General features: G+C 39.7%; 1 protein-coding gene across 2 annotated transcripts in view; it reads left to right on the forward strand.

The window, feature by feature from the left end:
* CUEDC1 (CUE domain containing 1) overlaps positions 1 to 18,518 on the forward strand; it is a 128,162-nt gene that overhangs the window by 87,957 nt on the left and 21,687 nt on the right. For both annotated transcript variants that reach the window (XM_075589539.1, XM_075589541.1), the window contains 3 exons: positions 7,311 to 7,497; positions 9,401 to 9,484; positions 11,713 to 11,808. In XM_075589539.1, the coding sequence (XP_075445654.1) occupies positions 7,311 to 7,497; positions 9,401 to 9,484; positions 11,713 to 11,808 (367 nt within the window). The remainder of the gene's footprint in view (positions 1 to 7,310; positions 7,498 to 9,400; positions 9,485 to 11,712; positions 11,809 to 18,518) is intronic.

The raw sequence follows: 18,518 nt of genomic DNA on the forward strand, positions 1-18,518 counted from the left end.
CGTTTTTTTTATGTTTCAGTCCTATAAATTATTTTTATACTTTAATACACTAGGAGTGCGCCTTTTTTTTCTTTTGTTTTTGCATATACATTATATATATATATATTTTTTTTTGTGTGAGCACCATCTCCTATACCATAACCAATATATATATATATATATATATATATATATATATATATATATATATATATATATGTTACGCGAAATCAAAGGGCAGAACTCAGGTAAGTAGGTAAACAAGTTTTTGTATTGAGAAAAATGACACAACAAAACCGAAGTTTCGGACCCACAACGGGACCTTTCTCAAGGTGGTACAGTGAGTGGAAGACAGTGTGCACATATATACTCCTTCAAACAAGTGTTGATTATCAACAGTAATTGCAATCAATAAAACAATTAGTTAATCAAAAAACCTGGCAAAAGCCCGCCTAAACAGCCTACCTGGGGATTTCAAACTGATCAGCCATTGTACTGTATGTTGCTGTGAACCCCGTCGTGCATGCGCAGCAAGGTTAAAGACACTGCTGTATGAGCTGCAGTCTGAATTGTGCATTGCGAGGCTGCAAACAAGCGTTGCTAGGCAACAAAGAGCCGCCGCGGCCGTCTTTGATCACCCGCGCATGAGCTGTCAGTGACTCCTAATCCGGGCTTAAGGCATCTGGGTCAAAGTGAAGGAGCCCTGATAGCTATAAATGTGATAAACACAGCGGATAAGCCAAAAAACATAACACCTAGTGAAAAACACCCTACAGTGCTTTAAATGGTGCAGGGGAACTAACATGTATACACATAATGATGACGTCGCTTGATCACGTGATGTCGGAGGGATATTAACATAATGTCCAGACTGAAAGTGCCAGAGGGGGCAGTATCACAGTGAGCCTAATTAAGTCACCACACAACATATGAATGCAAATATCCAACCCAAAGGGTATCAAAAGGTCACTAATATGAACATACGTATCTGTATAATGCATTAAAAACTAATGTCAATATGTGTGAAGCATAGTGGTGTAATGATCATGATTAGTGAACTCCCACAGAACATGTCACAATGAGTCAAAAAGGTACATGCATACTGTATCACATCATGAGTAATTGTCTCTATTGCACATAAGGAACAGTCACCCTGATTAATTGATAAACATAGTCCTCTTGATACATAGTCAAGTCATGGAAAAGTGCCCTTCTCTGGTGCTCATCTGACTCCTGGGAGAATTCCTTCTCCAAGATGTAGATCAGATTGGCAACCATCTGATCATTGATGCACAATAGTTCTGCTGTGGAAAATGGATAATCCTATTGTCAGCAGCATCTGAATCCGCGAGTGTCCATTATAGGAAACAGCTTAGCTTGAAATCCTTGTTTAATCCTCGAGGACTCAGTGTCCAGGCTATAGATCATCCTAGCTTCTAGCTATAGGAGTACTTTATTCCGGTTGTCTCCTCTTCCAGATGCACGCGCGTGTGTGGACAATAGCCATGCTGCGAAGAGTCGCTTGTCCATGTTTTTTCTCCTTAAAATGTCTATCCACAGGTTGGTGGATAAGATCCTCCTTGTCCTCCGTATCTGCAAATGCTTTCCGGATAGCTGACCTGTGAAGACTCAGCTGTTCTTTTATCATTCTCATGGTTTTGCCCACATACACTACCGACACACTTTATTGAAGTGTGGTCGGTACCGCAAGCCGGGAAATCTCCCGGCTTGCTAGTGGCCGCCCCTCGGCGTGCCGCGCGTCATAGACGCGCGGTCACGCGTCATCGGGAGCGTGCGCCCCCTGCACGCGTGTCCAGGGGCTCCCCGAGGGAGCCCTGGTGTCCCGCGATCGCGGGACAGCGGCAGGGGGTTCCGGGGGACCCGGCGGACCCGGCAGCGGTAGGGAGAGCGCCCCGATCGGAGGGCGCTCTTCCGCTGCTTCGGCGTGCACCCGTCACACTCGGGCGCGCGCCAGGCTACTGCTGCGGCACAGAACGGGCAAATGCTCGAATAAACTGTGCCGCAGCAGTAGTATAGACCACAGGGGCACCGAATAAGTAAACCACATATCTTGATTCACAATTCAAGAATGCCTTGATTTTGATGCGATTGCCATTGTGTGGATGTGTGAATGAGTATTAGGTAAGTACAACCTCAGATGAACAACAACACATGACATATTACACCGTGTCATGATTTATTTAACAAAACTAAAGCCAAAATGGAGAAGCTATGTGTGAAAAACTAAGTACACCCTTACTGCTGCCAAAGGAATTAAGATGCTATGTAGCAGACAGGTGCTGCTTATCAAATGCCCTTGATTAATTGATCAGCCGACGTTTTAGCAGTTTGCTGGCCTGGAGCATTCAGGTGTGTGTTAACACAATGCCAAGGAGGAAAGACATCAGCAATGATCTTAGAGAAGCAATTGTTGCTGCCCATCAATCTGGGAATGGTTATAAGGTCATTTCTAAACAATTTAAAGTCCATCATTCTACAGTGAGAAAGATTATTCAAAAGTGGAAAACATTCAAGACAGTTGCCAATCTTCCCGGGAGTGGACGTCCCAGCAAATTCATCCCAAGGTCAGACTGTGCAATGCTCAGCGAAATTGCAAAAAACCCAAGAGTTACATCTCAGACTCTACAGGCCTCAGTTAGCATGTTAAATGTTAAAGTTCATGACAGTACAATTAGAAAAAGACTGAACAAGTATGGTTTGTTTGGAAGGGTTGCCTGGGGAAAGCCTCTTCTCTCTAAAAAGAACATGGCAGCACGGCTTAGGTTTGCAAAGTTGCATCTGAACAAACCACAAGACTTCTGGAACAATGTCCTTTGGACAGATGAGACGAAAGTGGAGATGTTTGGCCATAATGCACAGCATATCAGCACAAACACCTCATACCACCTATCAAGCACGGTGGTGGAGGGGTGATGATTTGGGCTTGTTTTGCTGCCACAGGACCTGGGAACCTTGCAGTCATTGAGTCGACCATGAACTCCTCTGTATACCAAAGTATAATGAATCAAATGTAAGGCCATCTGTCCGACAACTAAAGCTTGGCAGAAATTGGGTCATGCAACAGGACAATGATCCCAAGCACACCAGCAAATTTACAACAGAATGGCTGAAAAAGAAAAGAATCAAGGTGTTGCAATGGCCCAGTCAAAGTCCAGACCTCAACCCGATTGAAATGCTGTGGCTGGACCTTAAAAATGTTGTGCATAAACAAATGCCCACAAACCTCAATGAACTGAAGCAACGTTGTAAGGAAGAGTGGGCCAAAATTCCTCAACAACGATGTGAGAGACTGATAGTCATACAGAAAACGATTACTTCAAGTTATTGCTGCTAAACATGGTTCTACAAGCTATTGAATCATAAGGTATACTTAGTTTTTCACACACAGCTTCTCCATTTTGGCTTTAGTTTTGTTAAATAAATCATGACACGGTGTAATATGTCATGTGTTGTTGTTCATCTGAGGTTGTATTTACCGAATTTTAAGACCTGCTAAGGAACAGATGATTGTTATGTCCTGATATGTAAAACCATAGAATTCAAAGAGGGTGTACTTTCTTTTTCACACCACTGTATATACATATACACATCATATAAAAAAACAACCTTCCCCAATGCATATAAAAAATACCCCCATGCCCCCCAATACATATAAAAATACCCCCATACCCCCAAATACATATAAAAATACCCCCATGCCCCCCCCCCCCATTACATCTAAAAATTCCCCCAAGTCCCCCAATACATATTAAAAAGACCCACACAATACATATTAAAAGGACCCCCACAATACACATAAAACAAAGACTTACCTTGTGGATGATCAGGCTGGGTCCAGTGGATGTGGAGGCCCGGCAGCCGGCACTGCAAGTTGGGCTCGACCACTGGCTAGGCCCGACTGCCGGTGATCTCGCGGCTGGACTCCGGCTCTCCCCTCCGCAGCAGCATGCATGCCTCTGTCCCACGCCGAGCTTCCGACAGGCCTCCCTCTCATGCCGTAGCGCGCCGGAAGCAGAGTGCTGACATCAGAGCGCTTCCGGCGCTGTCAGTGTGGGACAGAGGGATAGAGTCATGCAGGCTGTTGCTAAGGGAGAGCCGGGGACCGGCAGCGAGCGGACTGGCAGACAGGCCTGGTCAGAGGTCGGGCCCAACTTGCAGTGCCGGCTGGCCGGGCCCCCCCCCCCCCCCGACTCACCGGGCCCGGGACACCAACCCCGACAGACCTACCCTGTTGGCGGCCCTGTGCCTGGTCACATGATCTAACTCAGAACTTTGGCTGTCTGTGCAGTAGATTACCCAAGATGCATTTAGTGAATCCCCAGCCGAATTTCATCGATCGATTACAGGACAATGGATCGATCAGCAACTTAGCTAATCACTTGTCAGTGTGTAGATTGTATTGATGGACATATTGAATGGGGGAAATTTTATTTATTTTGAACGATAGTTTGAACTGCAGTTTTAAAGAGATTGGTATTCACAATTTAAAATATATATATCTTTGCACGAATCTCAAGCACAGCATTATTGTGTTTTGAGATGACAATGTTGGTCCACAATAAATAAAATCCCAACTAGACTTGCCAGGAAAATACTGACCTTTTGGTCATAACTGAAAAAATATTATTTAACATAATATTTTGCCGATAATCTTTGTTAGCTGCAGATAATGGCTTCATGACAAAGTAGCTGTCTAAATGATTTGCAGTTGCCTTTTAGGAGAACACTTCGACCTTGCTAATTCAAGACAAGACTTGCTCAAATGGCCAGCTTGTTTCAAGGGCCAGTGAAGAAACACACAGGTGACAATGGGCCTCATGCAGAGAGCAGCGCAAAAAGTGAAAGCGGCATTAATTGGCGGATTCTGCCTTCAGAAAGGCAGAAACCGGCAAGTTTAAAAAAAAGCGCCATTTTTTTTTTTCCCCCTTCAAATTCGCCGCGCGCCTGGAGAGTTTAAATTCTCTCCAGTTTTTTTCTCTGTCGTATGCAGAGAGCCGCGATCGCCATCTAGTGGCTGTTCGCGGCAAAAAAATGGCGCGATTTTCAACATTTTCCCTCTCCACCAAGCAGCTGGCGCTCCGCGGCCGGTGGAGAGGGAAAAAAAAAAAAAACGCGATTTTTTTCCCCAGTAGTTTCAACAGCGCTAATAGCGCTGGTTGAAACTCTCCATATGCAGAAAGGCAGTTTTCTGCCCTTTCTGCATATGGACATAAAAACTCTCCAAAAAAGGTAAAAATTTTCCCCCTCTCCAATTCTGCATAGCGCTGCTCTCTGCATGAGGCCCAAAGATTCATTCAAGTACGGCTAGATTGGAATCCATAATCTTATTTTAATTTTGGAGACAAGCTGGAGGAGATAAACTACCTAGTTAGGCGCACAGTTTATGAGAACTAGCACAGTTTATCAACAACTAAATAATCTTCATAATAATACCCCAAATGCTTTATTCTGACTTGGTGACAGAGGGAAATTGATTATAACTGGAGGGTGCATATCTCTTAATTTGCACTGATATAGCATCTAAAAATAGCCATCTCAGTGAATTTAGAGCCTGCCATAGCATGATTAATTTCCTTATCCTTTGGCTTGGAAGAATAGCTGCTTCACTGCACGTGTTTAGCAGAGTGATAGTTTTACTTTCCAAACTTTATTGCCTTCCTATGAATAGAAAGAAGACAATATTTTCATAACATCAGGAGCATACTAATGCTTAGCCTCATGTGTCTTGTATGTTTTTTTCTCCATTTGGTGGATTGAAAAAATACCACAGATCACAAGCACAGTGTGGGGAAATGGTTAATCTTCAGCAGTAACTGTAAACTACGCTGCTGCTACTACTATTAAAATAGCAGTCTTTGAAAGACGATGGAAATGGCTTACCACACGCTAACCATGCCAGTGAAAGTGTTTTTGTCACACTCACTGGAACATGTGTTTTTAAGAGCACTGTTTTTATTCCAATCTATTCATGTATTTTGATTGTCCAGAGTCCAGAATTAACTGTCTTTTTACACCTGCGTCACAAACAGACCTTGGAATAAAAAATTCTTTAGCAGTAATGGGACGCAAATTCCTAAATGGGAATGGTCTAGTTGGAAATGATAGAGATCGATATATGTGTGTGTGTGTGTGTGTGTGTGTGTGTGTGTGTGTGTGTGTGTGTGTGTGTGTGTGTGTGTGTGTGTGTGTGTGTGTGTGTGTATATATATATATATATATATATATATATATATATATATATAATTTGCAGATTCAAACTGAATCTAAATACTGATTCAAACGTGAAATTACTGCTTATTTATGTAAACAGAGCACAAAACCCCAGCAAGCTCTTTTTGGGAACCCCTGAGTCCCCACAAAATATATGTATGTATTTAAGTGTCAAAATTGAATGCTATTGAGCGTGGCATATGTATACAACAGATGACAGAGAAGCCCAATGCTACATCCAACATGACAGAAATACACTGTAAAATACTTATATATTCTCTTGAAAAGGGGTCATTTAGTTTAACCCTTTGGCCAAAGCGTTGTAAGCTTGCAAGCCACGACAAGGCAGACACCCGTTCGCAAGTTCTAACACTACCAGATAAAAGCTGAAACTGTTGGGGGTTAGTGGCTCCTCCTTCCCAGGTTTTAAGCCCGCCCTTCCCCACTTCCCAAGTTAGTAGGTCCTTTCATTCTACTGGATATAGATCCAATGTGGTCTTTCTCACTCCTAATAGAGGTAAATGAGAATTTTAATCCTAATAGAGGTATATTAGTATTTTATCTGGTAGTGTTAGGACTTGCGAACGGGTGCCTGCCTTGTCGTGGCTCGCAAGCTTACAACGCTTTGGCCAAAGGGTTAAACTAAATGACTCTTTTTCAAGAGAATATATAAGTATTTTACTGTATATTTCTATCATGTTGGATGTAGCATTGGGCTTCTCTGTCGTCTGTTGTATGCTTATTTATGTAGCCATTTTTTCTTTATCTGATAGTTGAGATAAACTAAAAATGAGTATGATGTGCTGTAACAAAACGAACAGTGTATATGTGTATGTATGTATGTATATATATATATATATATATATATATATATATATGCAAATATAGCTGTATGCTCATCTGCATGTCTATATATATATATATATGCATATGTATGTATATCTTTATATCTTTCTAATTTAGATACTGGAGTAGCAATATCTGTGTGAACGAGAATGAATTGAACGTAATTTCATTAAAACTGAACTTTTCAATTTGCTAACATATTGATGACATTTGTAACATAGAACACTCCCCTCACATTGTTTGTTATTTTTTAGTGTTCCCAACAAAGTGGTTCTTCTGCTTCACATTGTGAGAGTTCCGAAAAAGAACAGAGGTCCATGGAGCAGGAGATGAAGTTAAAGCAGTACTTGGAAGACGAAAGAATTGCTCTCTTCCTACAGAACGAAGAGTTCATGAGGGAGCTTCAGAGAAATAGAGATTTTCTCCTTGCGCTTGAAAGAGGTATACCTAGATGATGCCAGAAATAACATCAAAGAAAGAGAGTGAGCACTATTAGGAAAGATTAAAGCACCACTAAATTACATAAAAATATATATCTATACATAAAGATGGGTAACTCAAATAGAAGAAAAGGATCAGTACCTATCAAACAGTATTTAAATAATACTGTAGCATATTGAGCCGAGGTAAATAATTTTTCCAGAAAAAAACAAAAAAACTTTTAAATTAAACAAAACAAGATAGAGCGTCAAAACAAGTGATTGAAGTGCTCATTTGCATGTGATCACCCAGAATCCCTGGCCGCAATGGAAGCACTATATGCTAAGAAATAATGGTGAAAAGCCGGGTCGGAGACCGGTCTGAGACATGTGAATGTGCTCACAAGTGATATTTTTATTAGCTATACACTAAAAAAGATATCCGAAATCATAAAGACCAATATATTTTGACATTTCTGCATGCATTAAGTTGATTTAGCAACATCATGACATATTCCTCTATGTAGTCTTTCATACCTGTACATCTTTTCTTAAAACTAGAGAAATTAAGTCCGACATCATACTGTATGGTATGGTGAAGCCTCTTTAACAAATGCAAATTCAGGGGGAACTGTCCTTTTGAGAATATAAACAGCCACAGTTACATAGCTGGACAGCCTAGTTACATGATTGGGTGGGTTGCTTTACATTTTACAACTGTATTTTCCCATTAAAAACTGCTTAAAACCAGTTATAAAAGACAATTTATAGTATAGTCCAATCAGTGACAAACAAATACAAATCATAAGCCCATTAAAGAGAAAATCTTGTAAAATGTGGAGGTTTATAATTTTGTTCTAAATTCCTAGGTGAACTAGTTAAACTTTCACACACAGGGAAATGTATGACTATACATCGATTATGGTCACTTTGAAAATGCAGTAATGTGTTCTTTTATGGTACTGTATGCTTTATTTGTCTTTTATAATATAGTTTACCTGTTCTGAAATAGTTAACCTGTAAAATGTGTAATTGACTAAAGGACTTTGAATATGTGGGATTACTCCTTTAAAGCATCAGTCACTCACTTCACTGTTAAATCCCAAAAAAGCGTTCTGTTTTGGAGAAATGTTAATGAATCACTTTTCATAGTACTTCTGCCTTAGGCTGAGTCCCCACAAGCGCTGATCGCGCTCAGCGCTGTTACCTCTTTGAATCTTTATCCTCCTGTCCACGCTGCGCGCCCGCACGCTCTCCCAAGCTTGGTGCTTGGGGAGACAAGGGAAAGAGTCTTTTGAGCCCAGAGCAGTGTCACATGACCCTGCTCTGACCAATGGGGAGAGAGAGGTAGTGTGGGCTGAGCGGAGAGAGGTGGAAGGGGGTGAGAGGTGAAAGGGGGGGACAGGTGAAGGTGGGGGAAGAGAGAGGGAGGGTAAGGGGGAGAGAGAGAAAGGGTAGGGGGGGGAGAGAGAAGGGAGGGGGGAGGAGATTGGAGTGAAGGGGGGGAGAGAGAAAATGGAGGCGCAAAGACACACACACGGCCCCGATCCAGCCAATGACACGCCCCCTCCCTTAATAGTGGTGACGTCACCACTCTCAAGCATGAGGGAGCTCAGCGGCAGCCTTAGTCACTGGAGCTTTCCCGCAAACCGTAGTATGTAGTACTGGATTGTATATTATGTATACAGTATGTATAGTATTTATTGTTGTGCTATGCTGGTCAGGAGAAACCTAGCAGGTCGAAATTTAAAAATCTGTTACAACAAAATATATCTAAACTTGAGATGCAAATATTACAAATAATTATTTTTTCTTCATTTGACTGCAATATAGTAAAGAACAACCAAATCTCATGCACCTAGGCAAAACACAATACTCTCGTATCTAAATGTACAATAAAAAATGCTTGTACGTGTTTTTTTCAGATCGTTTGAAATACGAGTCAAAAAAATCCAAGTCTAGCAGTGCTTTGGTCAATAATGATTTCAGCTTTTGCCCTTCAATTTCAGGTAAGGACATGCTACAGTAAAGAATCAATATATTCTCTACATACATTCAAACTCTGAAGATTTTATAAAACAAGAGGGGCATTGAAAATAGCAATACATAATTCAACAGAACTATTTTGTTGCTTTGTGCAGAAGAATATTGTCTAAAATATTTATCTCAAACCCAACAGTATTTTACACACCGCTAATGGCAGGACCTCCTACTTTTGTGTGCCACACTTTTTCCTTTGATTGTATTCTAAGCACAGGGTTCCACAGAATTAATGTTTCCTTTCATTCTTGGCCATACAGCTAGTCATTACTACTCTTTCTTATATGCGATACAGTACAGTGGTAGTAATACAACTGTGTCCTAGATGGTTTCTACTTTATTCCTCATTCTTAGAGCAGGGAACCGGATACATTAGAAAAACAACAGATTAAAAATAAAAAATAAATAGGTTTTTAGAAGCTTCCCTGCCTGTGGGAACAAAAAGAGAGAAAGTAGAAATCTGTTAAGATTATTTTGTTTTGGCAGGACCAGTTGTTTGTATGGTGGTACTCTGATCCTTTTTTATTTTACCGTAATGTTACAAAATTGTTCATCTATAATTTCCTTTTTTTAATATTTTGTAAGAATTCTATTCAGAGTCAAATCTTTGTGGCTGTTTAAATGTGCTTGAATGCTGTAATTTTATTTCTGGATCAGCATAGGGAGAAACAATTTAAAGGAACGAAACGCAATCAAGCAATATCCACCTGTTTTTTTTTTTTTAAATAAGTCAGTTCTGTAGTATTAGAGAATTACTCCCTTTTTTTTTATTTTATAATGCAACTATTAATGCAATTTTTTATGAGTTTTAATATATTGAGCATCTTTTGATTTTCTATAGCCCACCTCCCGAGTAGTGCAAGATCTTTGTAACACTTTCCTGTTTGTGATCATTTCTTACCAATATTCCCAGCAGCTTGAGCTGCAAACTTTTACAATAGATAATGTTACCATAGTAATATAAGCTACAGTGTAGCTGCTGAGTTACACTAACTGAAAGATTGATTGAAACTGAAAGGCAGCCATTTAGTGAACCCTGGAAGCAGAATTGTTGCTGATCGATCACGGAGAACGAATTGATCAGCAGCTTAGGTAATTAGTTATCAATAAAGGTTATCAAACGCTGCATTTATTACAACAACAAAATCTTTTTAAGCTGCTTGGATTGCATCTTTAGCTCCAGTTTTTTCCACGGCCCTTCTGGTACCCAAGATACTTAGACGTATAGATTCCAGGTTTAAATCTCCCTCCTGGGGAAATAATATGGCTTCCGCTTGAGGGAGGAGGGCACACCAGATTTATAGACAACTAAAAGTTGTTTTATTTTAACAAATAGACATTTTGGTGCAGTTACAACACATTCATCAAGACAAAAATGGTGTCAAAATACATCTTATAAGTATTTTAACATCAAAACACATGCCAAAACCTCCTACCCTTCCGCTAGGGGCTACCATGCAATCGCAGTCGGCGACCCAACATTAAGGGCTCACCTACCAACTGTGATTTCAAAAGACCCCAAGTCATGCATAAACCTCTCATTTTTTGTGATTTATTTAACTAAATAATGAAGAGCTATAATGTTGACTTACTAAAGAGCCAGTCTCACATTGCCGGTAAAGAAAAATAAAATCTTTATACGTTAAGCTCTTTACAAACAAAGAAAACACAATGTGAATTTAAAGTTTGTAGATACAAAAAAAATGCTGTAAAAAGTAATTAAAGCATCTGGAAACCAAGAAACATTGAAAGTAAAATTAATAAGAATAATATTATTAAAATAATAATAATTCAATGCTTCTGATTTTTTTTTTAAAGATGCCAGTGGTCTACATTTAAACCATTAAACATATTGATTCCATTAGTTCAATTTGGTCTTTGGAGGGATTGACCCTAAAATGAAAACTCCATACACTAAATTAACAATACTTCAGAAGCAACATGATTACTAGACTTCTGCACTACTGTAAAGATCATCGCATATTGCGAATATAGACATTTTTATAAAATGTAATAAACACCTATTGTCTTGGAACCTGAATTACAGAAATGTTGTAATATATGGAGATGAAAAAAGTAGTACAATAACAGGATTTGAAATGCCAATAGTTAAAAAATAAAATAAAAATCATGGCAATTTGTGAAGGAGCTGTATCTTCCTATTTATGTTGACCCATTATTAATGTTTCTCTTGCAGGTGACAAGCTCTCTGCCATTTCTGGAAGTTGTGAGTCTAACAGTACTGTATCTGAAGAGGCCTTATTTAGGGATAAATTGAAACACATGGGCAAATGTAAGTATTTTGTTACCCATCACTGTTTTGTAACAGATTAGCCTAAATGCCATTTTTGAAACCAGTCGAAATACTGCTGCCAATGACTATCATTGTGCTTACCCTTGAAGCAAATTATTTTAAGGGCACGGTGGATTGTAGGCCAAGTCACAAAATATATTTTTTATATATAAAAATTCTGGAAACTGTCATGCAGTCATGATATAAAAATGGCAGCTTGACAAAGCACATTTAAATGGAAGACAAGTCGTTTGTAGGTCTTGTTATAGATTTATTATATTTAAGATGTTGGTCATGGATGTAATAAATTTGATAAAAGTGACCTTAAAAAAAGTAACCTTTTTAATCAGGGCACCTTATACCTTTATATTATGTTTGTGTTATTTTACTATGTTTAATCCTTGTTACAGTACTACTATATAGGAATATGTAAATCCAATTTTATATCATCTGCCAACTTTGAATGCCCCCTGAATTCAGTCTTTTTATTATGTCTTTCTGTGGCCTCAAACTTAATATTTCCATAATATGGAAGTTCTTACTTTCAACTAAGGTAAGTTTCACTACCATATATCATGTTCTCCAAAAAAGTTGCTCAGGTGTCACATTTGACATCTACCTTTCTCTCAGATTCAATTTTCTACAAACTTCTGTTCTTTCTTCCTTTGTAACATTGGAGAATCCTCCTTTTCCTCTGTCGCATGACTTCCCTGAAATCTATGCAAAATAATACAGTTGTATTATACTCCTCAGCACTATACCAATTCTGACCCTTACTTGGTACAGTACATGATCCTCTTTCTGAATCGGTTTTACTGTCATTACACCACTGCAGTTCTCTTGTACTCGGCACAAGGCTGTCTCTTTTCTTCCCTAATTACCACCATAAGTTGCCTACTCAAGTCTTGACTAAACACCTGCATTTTCAGTGACAACACATTGTTACCTGCTCTCACTGTTATGTATTTACACTCATCAAAACTGTAATTTATATACTGATGCAGCGGCCGTTATTCGAACACATCACGGCGCCGGTTTTGAGTTCTCTGCTGTTCCCCATGCAGCATGAACGCGGCCAATAGCCCCAGGCACCCACGCTTATCGTGGATGTTTTGTTTGAATTTCATGGATTCTGTTTCTTCGTTTGCAATAAAATCGATGAATTGTAATGTGTACAGTACTGTGCTACTGTGTCAATTTCATGTTTTTAAAAGCCAGAACACTAAAATTCGTTTTTCTGTCCTTGCCGCGCTCACATCTTAGTGCGGGAAGGCTGGAATTCATCCCACGGTTTCAAATCGGGAGTCCGATGTACATGACGCGTGAAGTGTTCGAATAACGGCCGCTGCATGAGTACCAACATTTATATTTACTTCTACTGTCTGTCTTGATATTTTTTTATTCTCTGTATGTTTATATTGTAAAGTACAATCTGCAAGGGTTGTGTTTTACCAAATGTAATATATATTTGTGGTTTATAGTGTTCCATTACAGGAAAATAAACCATTGATATCAGAAATAATTTTATTTACCAGCATACTACCAGATAATCCCATAATTTCAGTGTCCCTCTTTCGTCCTGTCTATAAAAAAAAATTCTTTCCAGGAGGTCATGCTGTACTCTAACATAGTATTTGTTCAAAAGTATTTTTACTGTTTTAAGAAAAAATTACCCCCTATAGAACGAAATATACTATATTTTGTAGCATTATAACCGAACGTCTCTTGGACATGAACCATGGTACTAGCAATTCTACCCTTGGAAATATTTATCTTCTTTTTTTTTTTTTTAAGCCTGTAAATTAAAAATAAATCCTAGATGGCCACACGGTTACCTAATATAAAGCCTCAAACTAATTTCCCAATAGTGGCCAGAATAAGACTGACAAAGATATTTAATAAGTAAAAATCTCAGTAACTGGAGAATCCCCTTAGAACCCCAGTACTGCTCTGGAGGATTCTATTTTGATTCCAATACTCTTACAAAAGAAGCCCAGAAAATGAGCAGCTTGGATTGTTGCTTTAAGACTTGAACATTTCACTAAATATATATTTGGACTGTCCTCAAGACTGTTAAATTTATCCTGATGCTATTTACGAGTGGGGGGGAACCTGAAAATGGGAATTTGAATTAGAATGGATTTGCTGTTTGACGTGTGATCCATAACTGTGCTATATAATACTATGAAAAACTGGAATTGCAATCTATAGAAATGTCAGTAAAGGGGCGTAATTGTCACCCATAAATTTATGTTCCTATTGTACAGTGTTAAAGACAAAATATAAGCCAAGTTTACTGTGCTATGACGTTATACAACTCATTGAAGTGAATGAGTCAGAAGGTGTATAATGGTATAGCAGAGTTTAGTAAATATGGCCCTCAGTAACTATCAACGGTGTGATTTAAAAAAAAAAAAAAAAGACAGCATTGATCTTTTTACTAACGTCCCTTCCATAGTGGGGTCTCATTAGGACGCACAGGAGGAGTGTCAGGTCAGTTAAAGAATCTAAAATAACCACTACATAATAGTGGACATAATCATAGTGGAAAACTCAACGTTAGCTAACATCCACACCAAACCTAAATAGGACCAGCTGTGCAGCTGGCCTGCATTATTTTAGATACATTGCTGGTGCTATATTAGAAACAAATATTACTATACAATATTTTCAACCACTTTTTGTTGTTGTTCTTTAGTGCAACAGATTTGTTTTGAAGGTAGATGGCGCTCTTGTTTTCAATTTCTTGACTAAATTCTTGACTTTTAGTAAATCTTTAAGATTTAAATAGTAATTAGTGAGATATGGGACCTTTTCAGGATCGTAGAGGAGGATTTATGGCACAGCTATTTAAAATTGTAGGTCTATTAATTTTTCAAATTTCTCAGTTAACAATTTGCCACTTGATCCTCAGAATGCACAGCAATTTTACCATGCGTTAAATATTTGTTGGTCCATCACCCAAATGTTTAATTTCATTGTATCTAGTCCAGCAAACTTACTGCAAAAATATGTTCTGAAAGTAGAATTTAATCTTTGAGTGTAACGGAAGTAAACGAAGAATTCTAATTCCGCAAAATTTGCAAAATCTCACCCTGGAGTGTAGAAAGAGACTCTCCATATTAACTTCATCCCGCTATCTCCTTAAACAACACCCTGGACTTTCATGATAGGATGAAAAGGGTGCCACAGGATTTCCTTTATCTCCCAGAGCAGGGCAGTTTCGTGTTTGTGTGTGTGTGTGTGTGTTTTGTGACTTTCTCCCCCTCTGACTTCCCAGACTCCCTGCTCACTATCTCTTCTGACTCTACCGCCTCCTCTGTCTGTCTCTCTTTCTCCTGTGACAGTCTCACTGTCCTGTGTTTTCTGTGACCCTGTCCTGTTGTAGGAGTGCCTCAGCAACTGAGCACAGTTATGTGTGCCCCAAGAGGACTTTTGTATTTCCATATGTTTTATTTACGTATACGACAATGAGTACCTGATTTGTGCTGGTAGTTTCTCTTTCGTGAATTTGGATTTTGTTTTTGAGACACTGGAGTCAAATATTTGCGAATGTTGATTTCACAACATTTTCACAAGCTGTGAAGGTAAAATATTTACATGCGCATTGGATGAAAGATACTAGACAGATCCTACATCCAAAATAATCCCTTTTTGCATTGCACTAGTGGAGGGTGGGTAAGTAAGGGGATAACATTATCCAGGGAACAAATATACCCTTAAAGCCATTCTATTGAATAGTAGACCATAAAAGTAAAATATGTGACGATATATATACAAATAAGTACAAATAAGTGATTCAAATCTTGGTGGTGGGGCTGTACTGGGGATGGGGAGTACTCAGTATGTGATAAAGGCAAAATTGCCCCACAAGGGGTTAGTACTCCCTGAGGATAAATATCCTTCCACAGATTGTAACAGTTCTGAGAGTATTAGTGTGGAACCACATAAAATGCACAATAGATAAATGTATCCATGTATATGGTGAATGCATCATTGACAGTATTCATTGTTGAAAGGAAACTATTCACAAATGGCAACAGAATCTCTAGTTCAAATACAGGATACAGGCATACCCCACATTAACGTACGCAATGGGACCGGAGCATGTATGTAAAGTGAAAATGTACTTAAAGTGAAGCACTACCTTTTTTCCACTTATTGATGCATGTACTGTATTGCAATCATCCTATACGTGCATAACTGATGCAAATAGCGCATGTGTAACAGGTTCTATAGTCTCCCCACAGCTTCAGTACAGGTAGGGAGCCGGTATTGCTGTTCAGGACGTGCTGACAGGCTCATGCGCGAGCTGCCGTTTGCCTATTGGGCGATATGTCCTTAATCGCGAGTGTACTTAAAATGAGTTTCCTTAAACCGGGGTATGCCTGTACTGAGACACTCCAATGTCTTCATATCCACTGTAATACACTGAATAAGTGCATCGAAATGTGGTAAAACCTATAATCTAATCTCTAAGAGGTACCATTGGTTTAGGATGTTAATAACAACTTGATAATAGAATATATAGGTGTCACATTCAGTGTATTAATGTTTAGCAGTATAAACAAAGGGGTGTGAGCCCGCTCGGGTTAATAGCAGACTTAAATACACTTCAGCAAGTGGAGTCTGTATGCCATCCTTTCCCCCACAGATATCGCAATATATACAAATCACCGTAAGTCACAGGAGGGTCCCGGTACCTATCATGGAGAGTCAGGTCAGTCTAAATAGACATAAGATATCAAAGAGATACTCGCATGATGAAAGTATAGCAAAACGGAGTTGCTCAATGTAAAGTAAGTATAGCGCTATACAACCAAGCGCACACATCCTGCTAGTCTTCTCCCGACACTACCGCTCCACCACCGACGTCATGACGTCACTAAAATCCGACGGACCGTTTCGCGTGAGATCCACGCTTCATCTGGGTAGGAGGAGTCAATCATCACTCCTATATTCAGGTAATTTATACCCTGTAATAGGATGCTCTTTGGCCAATCACAAGAGAATCCTTAATAGCAGACTGATTTCTCAAAATCTGAGTCCAGACCCTGCTATTAACCCCCTAAAGAGATATTGTACCTGCTCAGGAAGGTTGGATAGGGCTTATAGGGAGGAAAGCCCACTTCATGAATTTAATTTAGAGGAATCAATTAACACTGAGCTCAACACATTACATGTGTATTACGGCTTAGCTGAATTGGGCTTGTAACATAGGTGAAATGTCTAGATCGTCAAGATCAGTGTTTCCCAATTAAATTTAGCCGTGGAACCCTTTGATATTTTGTAAAACAGAATGGAACCCCTTAAATATTTTTCGCGTAGCACATGAAAAAAAAAAAAAAAAGAAATGCGCGCAGGCGAAACATTTTCTTGGTTCAAGATCATTTTTAAAAGACTCCCACTGCCCCAATACATTTTTAAAAGATCCCCACCGCCCCAATACATTTTTAAAAGAGCCCCAACGCTCCCTCCCCCCAGTGTCTCTCACTCCCTCCCCCCAGTGTCTCTCACTCCCTCCCCCCAGTGTCTCTCCCTCCAGCCAGTGTGTCTCTCCATCACCTCAGTGTCTCTCTCTCTCCAGCCAGTGTGTCACTTCCTCTCCCCAGTGTCTCTATCGCTCTCCCTCCCCAGTGTCTCTCTCTCTCCCTTCCCTCCAGTGTCTCTCTCTCTCCCTTCCCTCCAGTGTCTCTCTCACCTCCCCCCAGTGTCTCTCCTCCTCCCCCCAATATGTCTTACACCCCCATGTCTCTCTTTCACCTCCCCTCTGCCCATGTCTCTCTTTAACCCCCCTCTGCCCATGTCTCTCTTACACTCTCTCACACACACACACACACATACACTCTCTCTCACACACACATTCACCTTATCACGCAGCATGCAGCCAGTTCAGACGAGGTGCTGCATGAGCTGGGCAGCACAGCGCCACCTAATGCCTGAGTGAGAAGTTGCAGCTACAGACAGACTGCTTTTTTTGAGGGGGAATTCCGGCACAGTGAGTGCGGGCGGCCGATCCGTAGGTGGAATCCCTGGGACTGCTCCACGGAACCCCAGGGTGCCACGGAACCGCAATTGGGAAACGCTGGTCTAGATCGTGTAGCACGTTTGGAAGGTCTGTGTTAATTTATTACATTGATTATTAAATGTTATTCTTGCTTTGTAGAATCATTTCATCAAGACTCATCGAGAGTACAAATTAAGTGTTTAAAGATATTGGACTAGACTCGTGTGACGAAGACATGGGAGACTGGGATAATTGATATCAACTAAAACCTCTAATGGTTGTTAATGTAAAGGACGTGGAAATAAAATGAATAAAAATAGACATAAATATATGTAACACTGTGTGTATGTCTCATATTATGAATGAAAATATTAATGATAATAATAATAAGTGGGGTGTAGGATTGTGTGTATCTTAAATGAATCCATCTCTAGAAGTTAAAACAGGTCCAAATGAATGTTTACAACTCAACTGTATCCCAAGTATCCCAATCTCAAAAAGGAATTGTTGTAATAGAAGTGATATGGTGTATAATGAACACAAAAATAGACAGACAGTTATCCCATCTATATAATAACTATCCTACTCAAACGTGCTTATATGAAGGGGTGTGAAGAAGTATAAGGGCAGGTCCATACTGCCGCAGACCGCACGGAGGTGTCCGCGTGTGGCGCGATCACATTGCTTAAAGGCATTGATCGCG

The sequence above is a fragment of the Ascaphus truei genome, chromosome 3, assembly GCF_040206685.1.
Source record: "Ascaphus truei isolate aAscTru1 chromosome 3, aAscTru1.hap1, whole genome shotgun sequence".
NCBI lineage: Eukaryota > Metazoa > Chordata > Amphibia > Anura > Ascaphidae > Ascaphus > Ascaphus truei.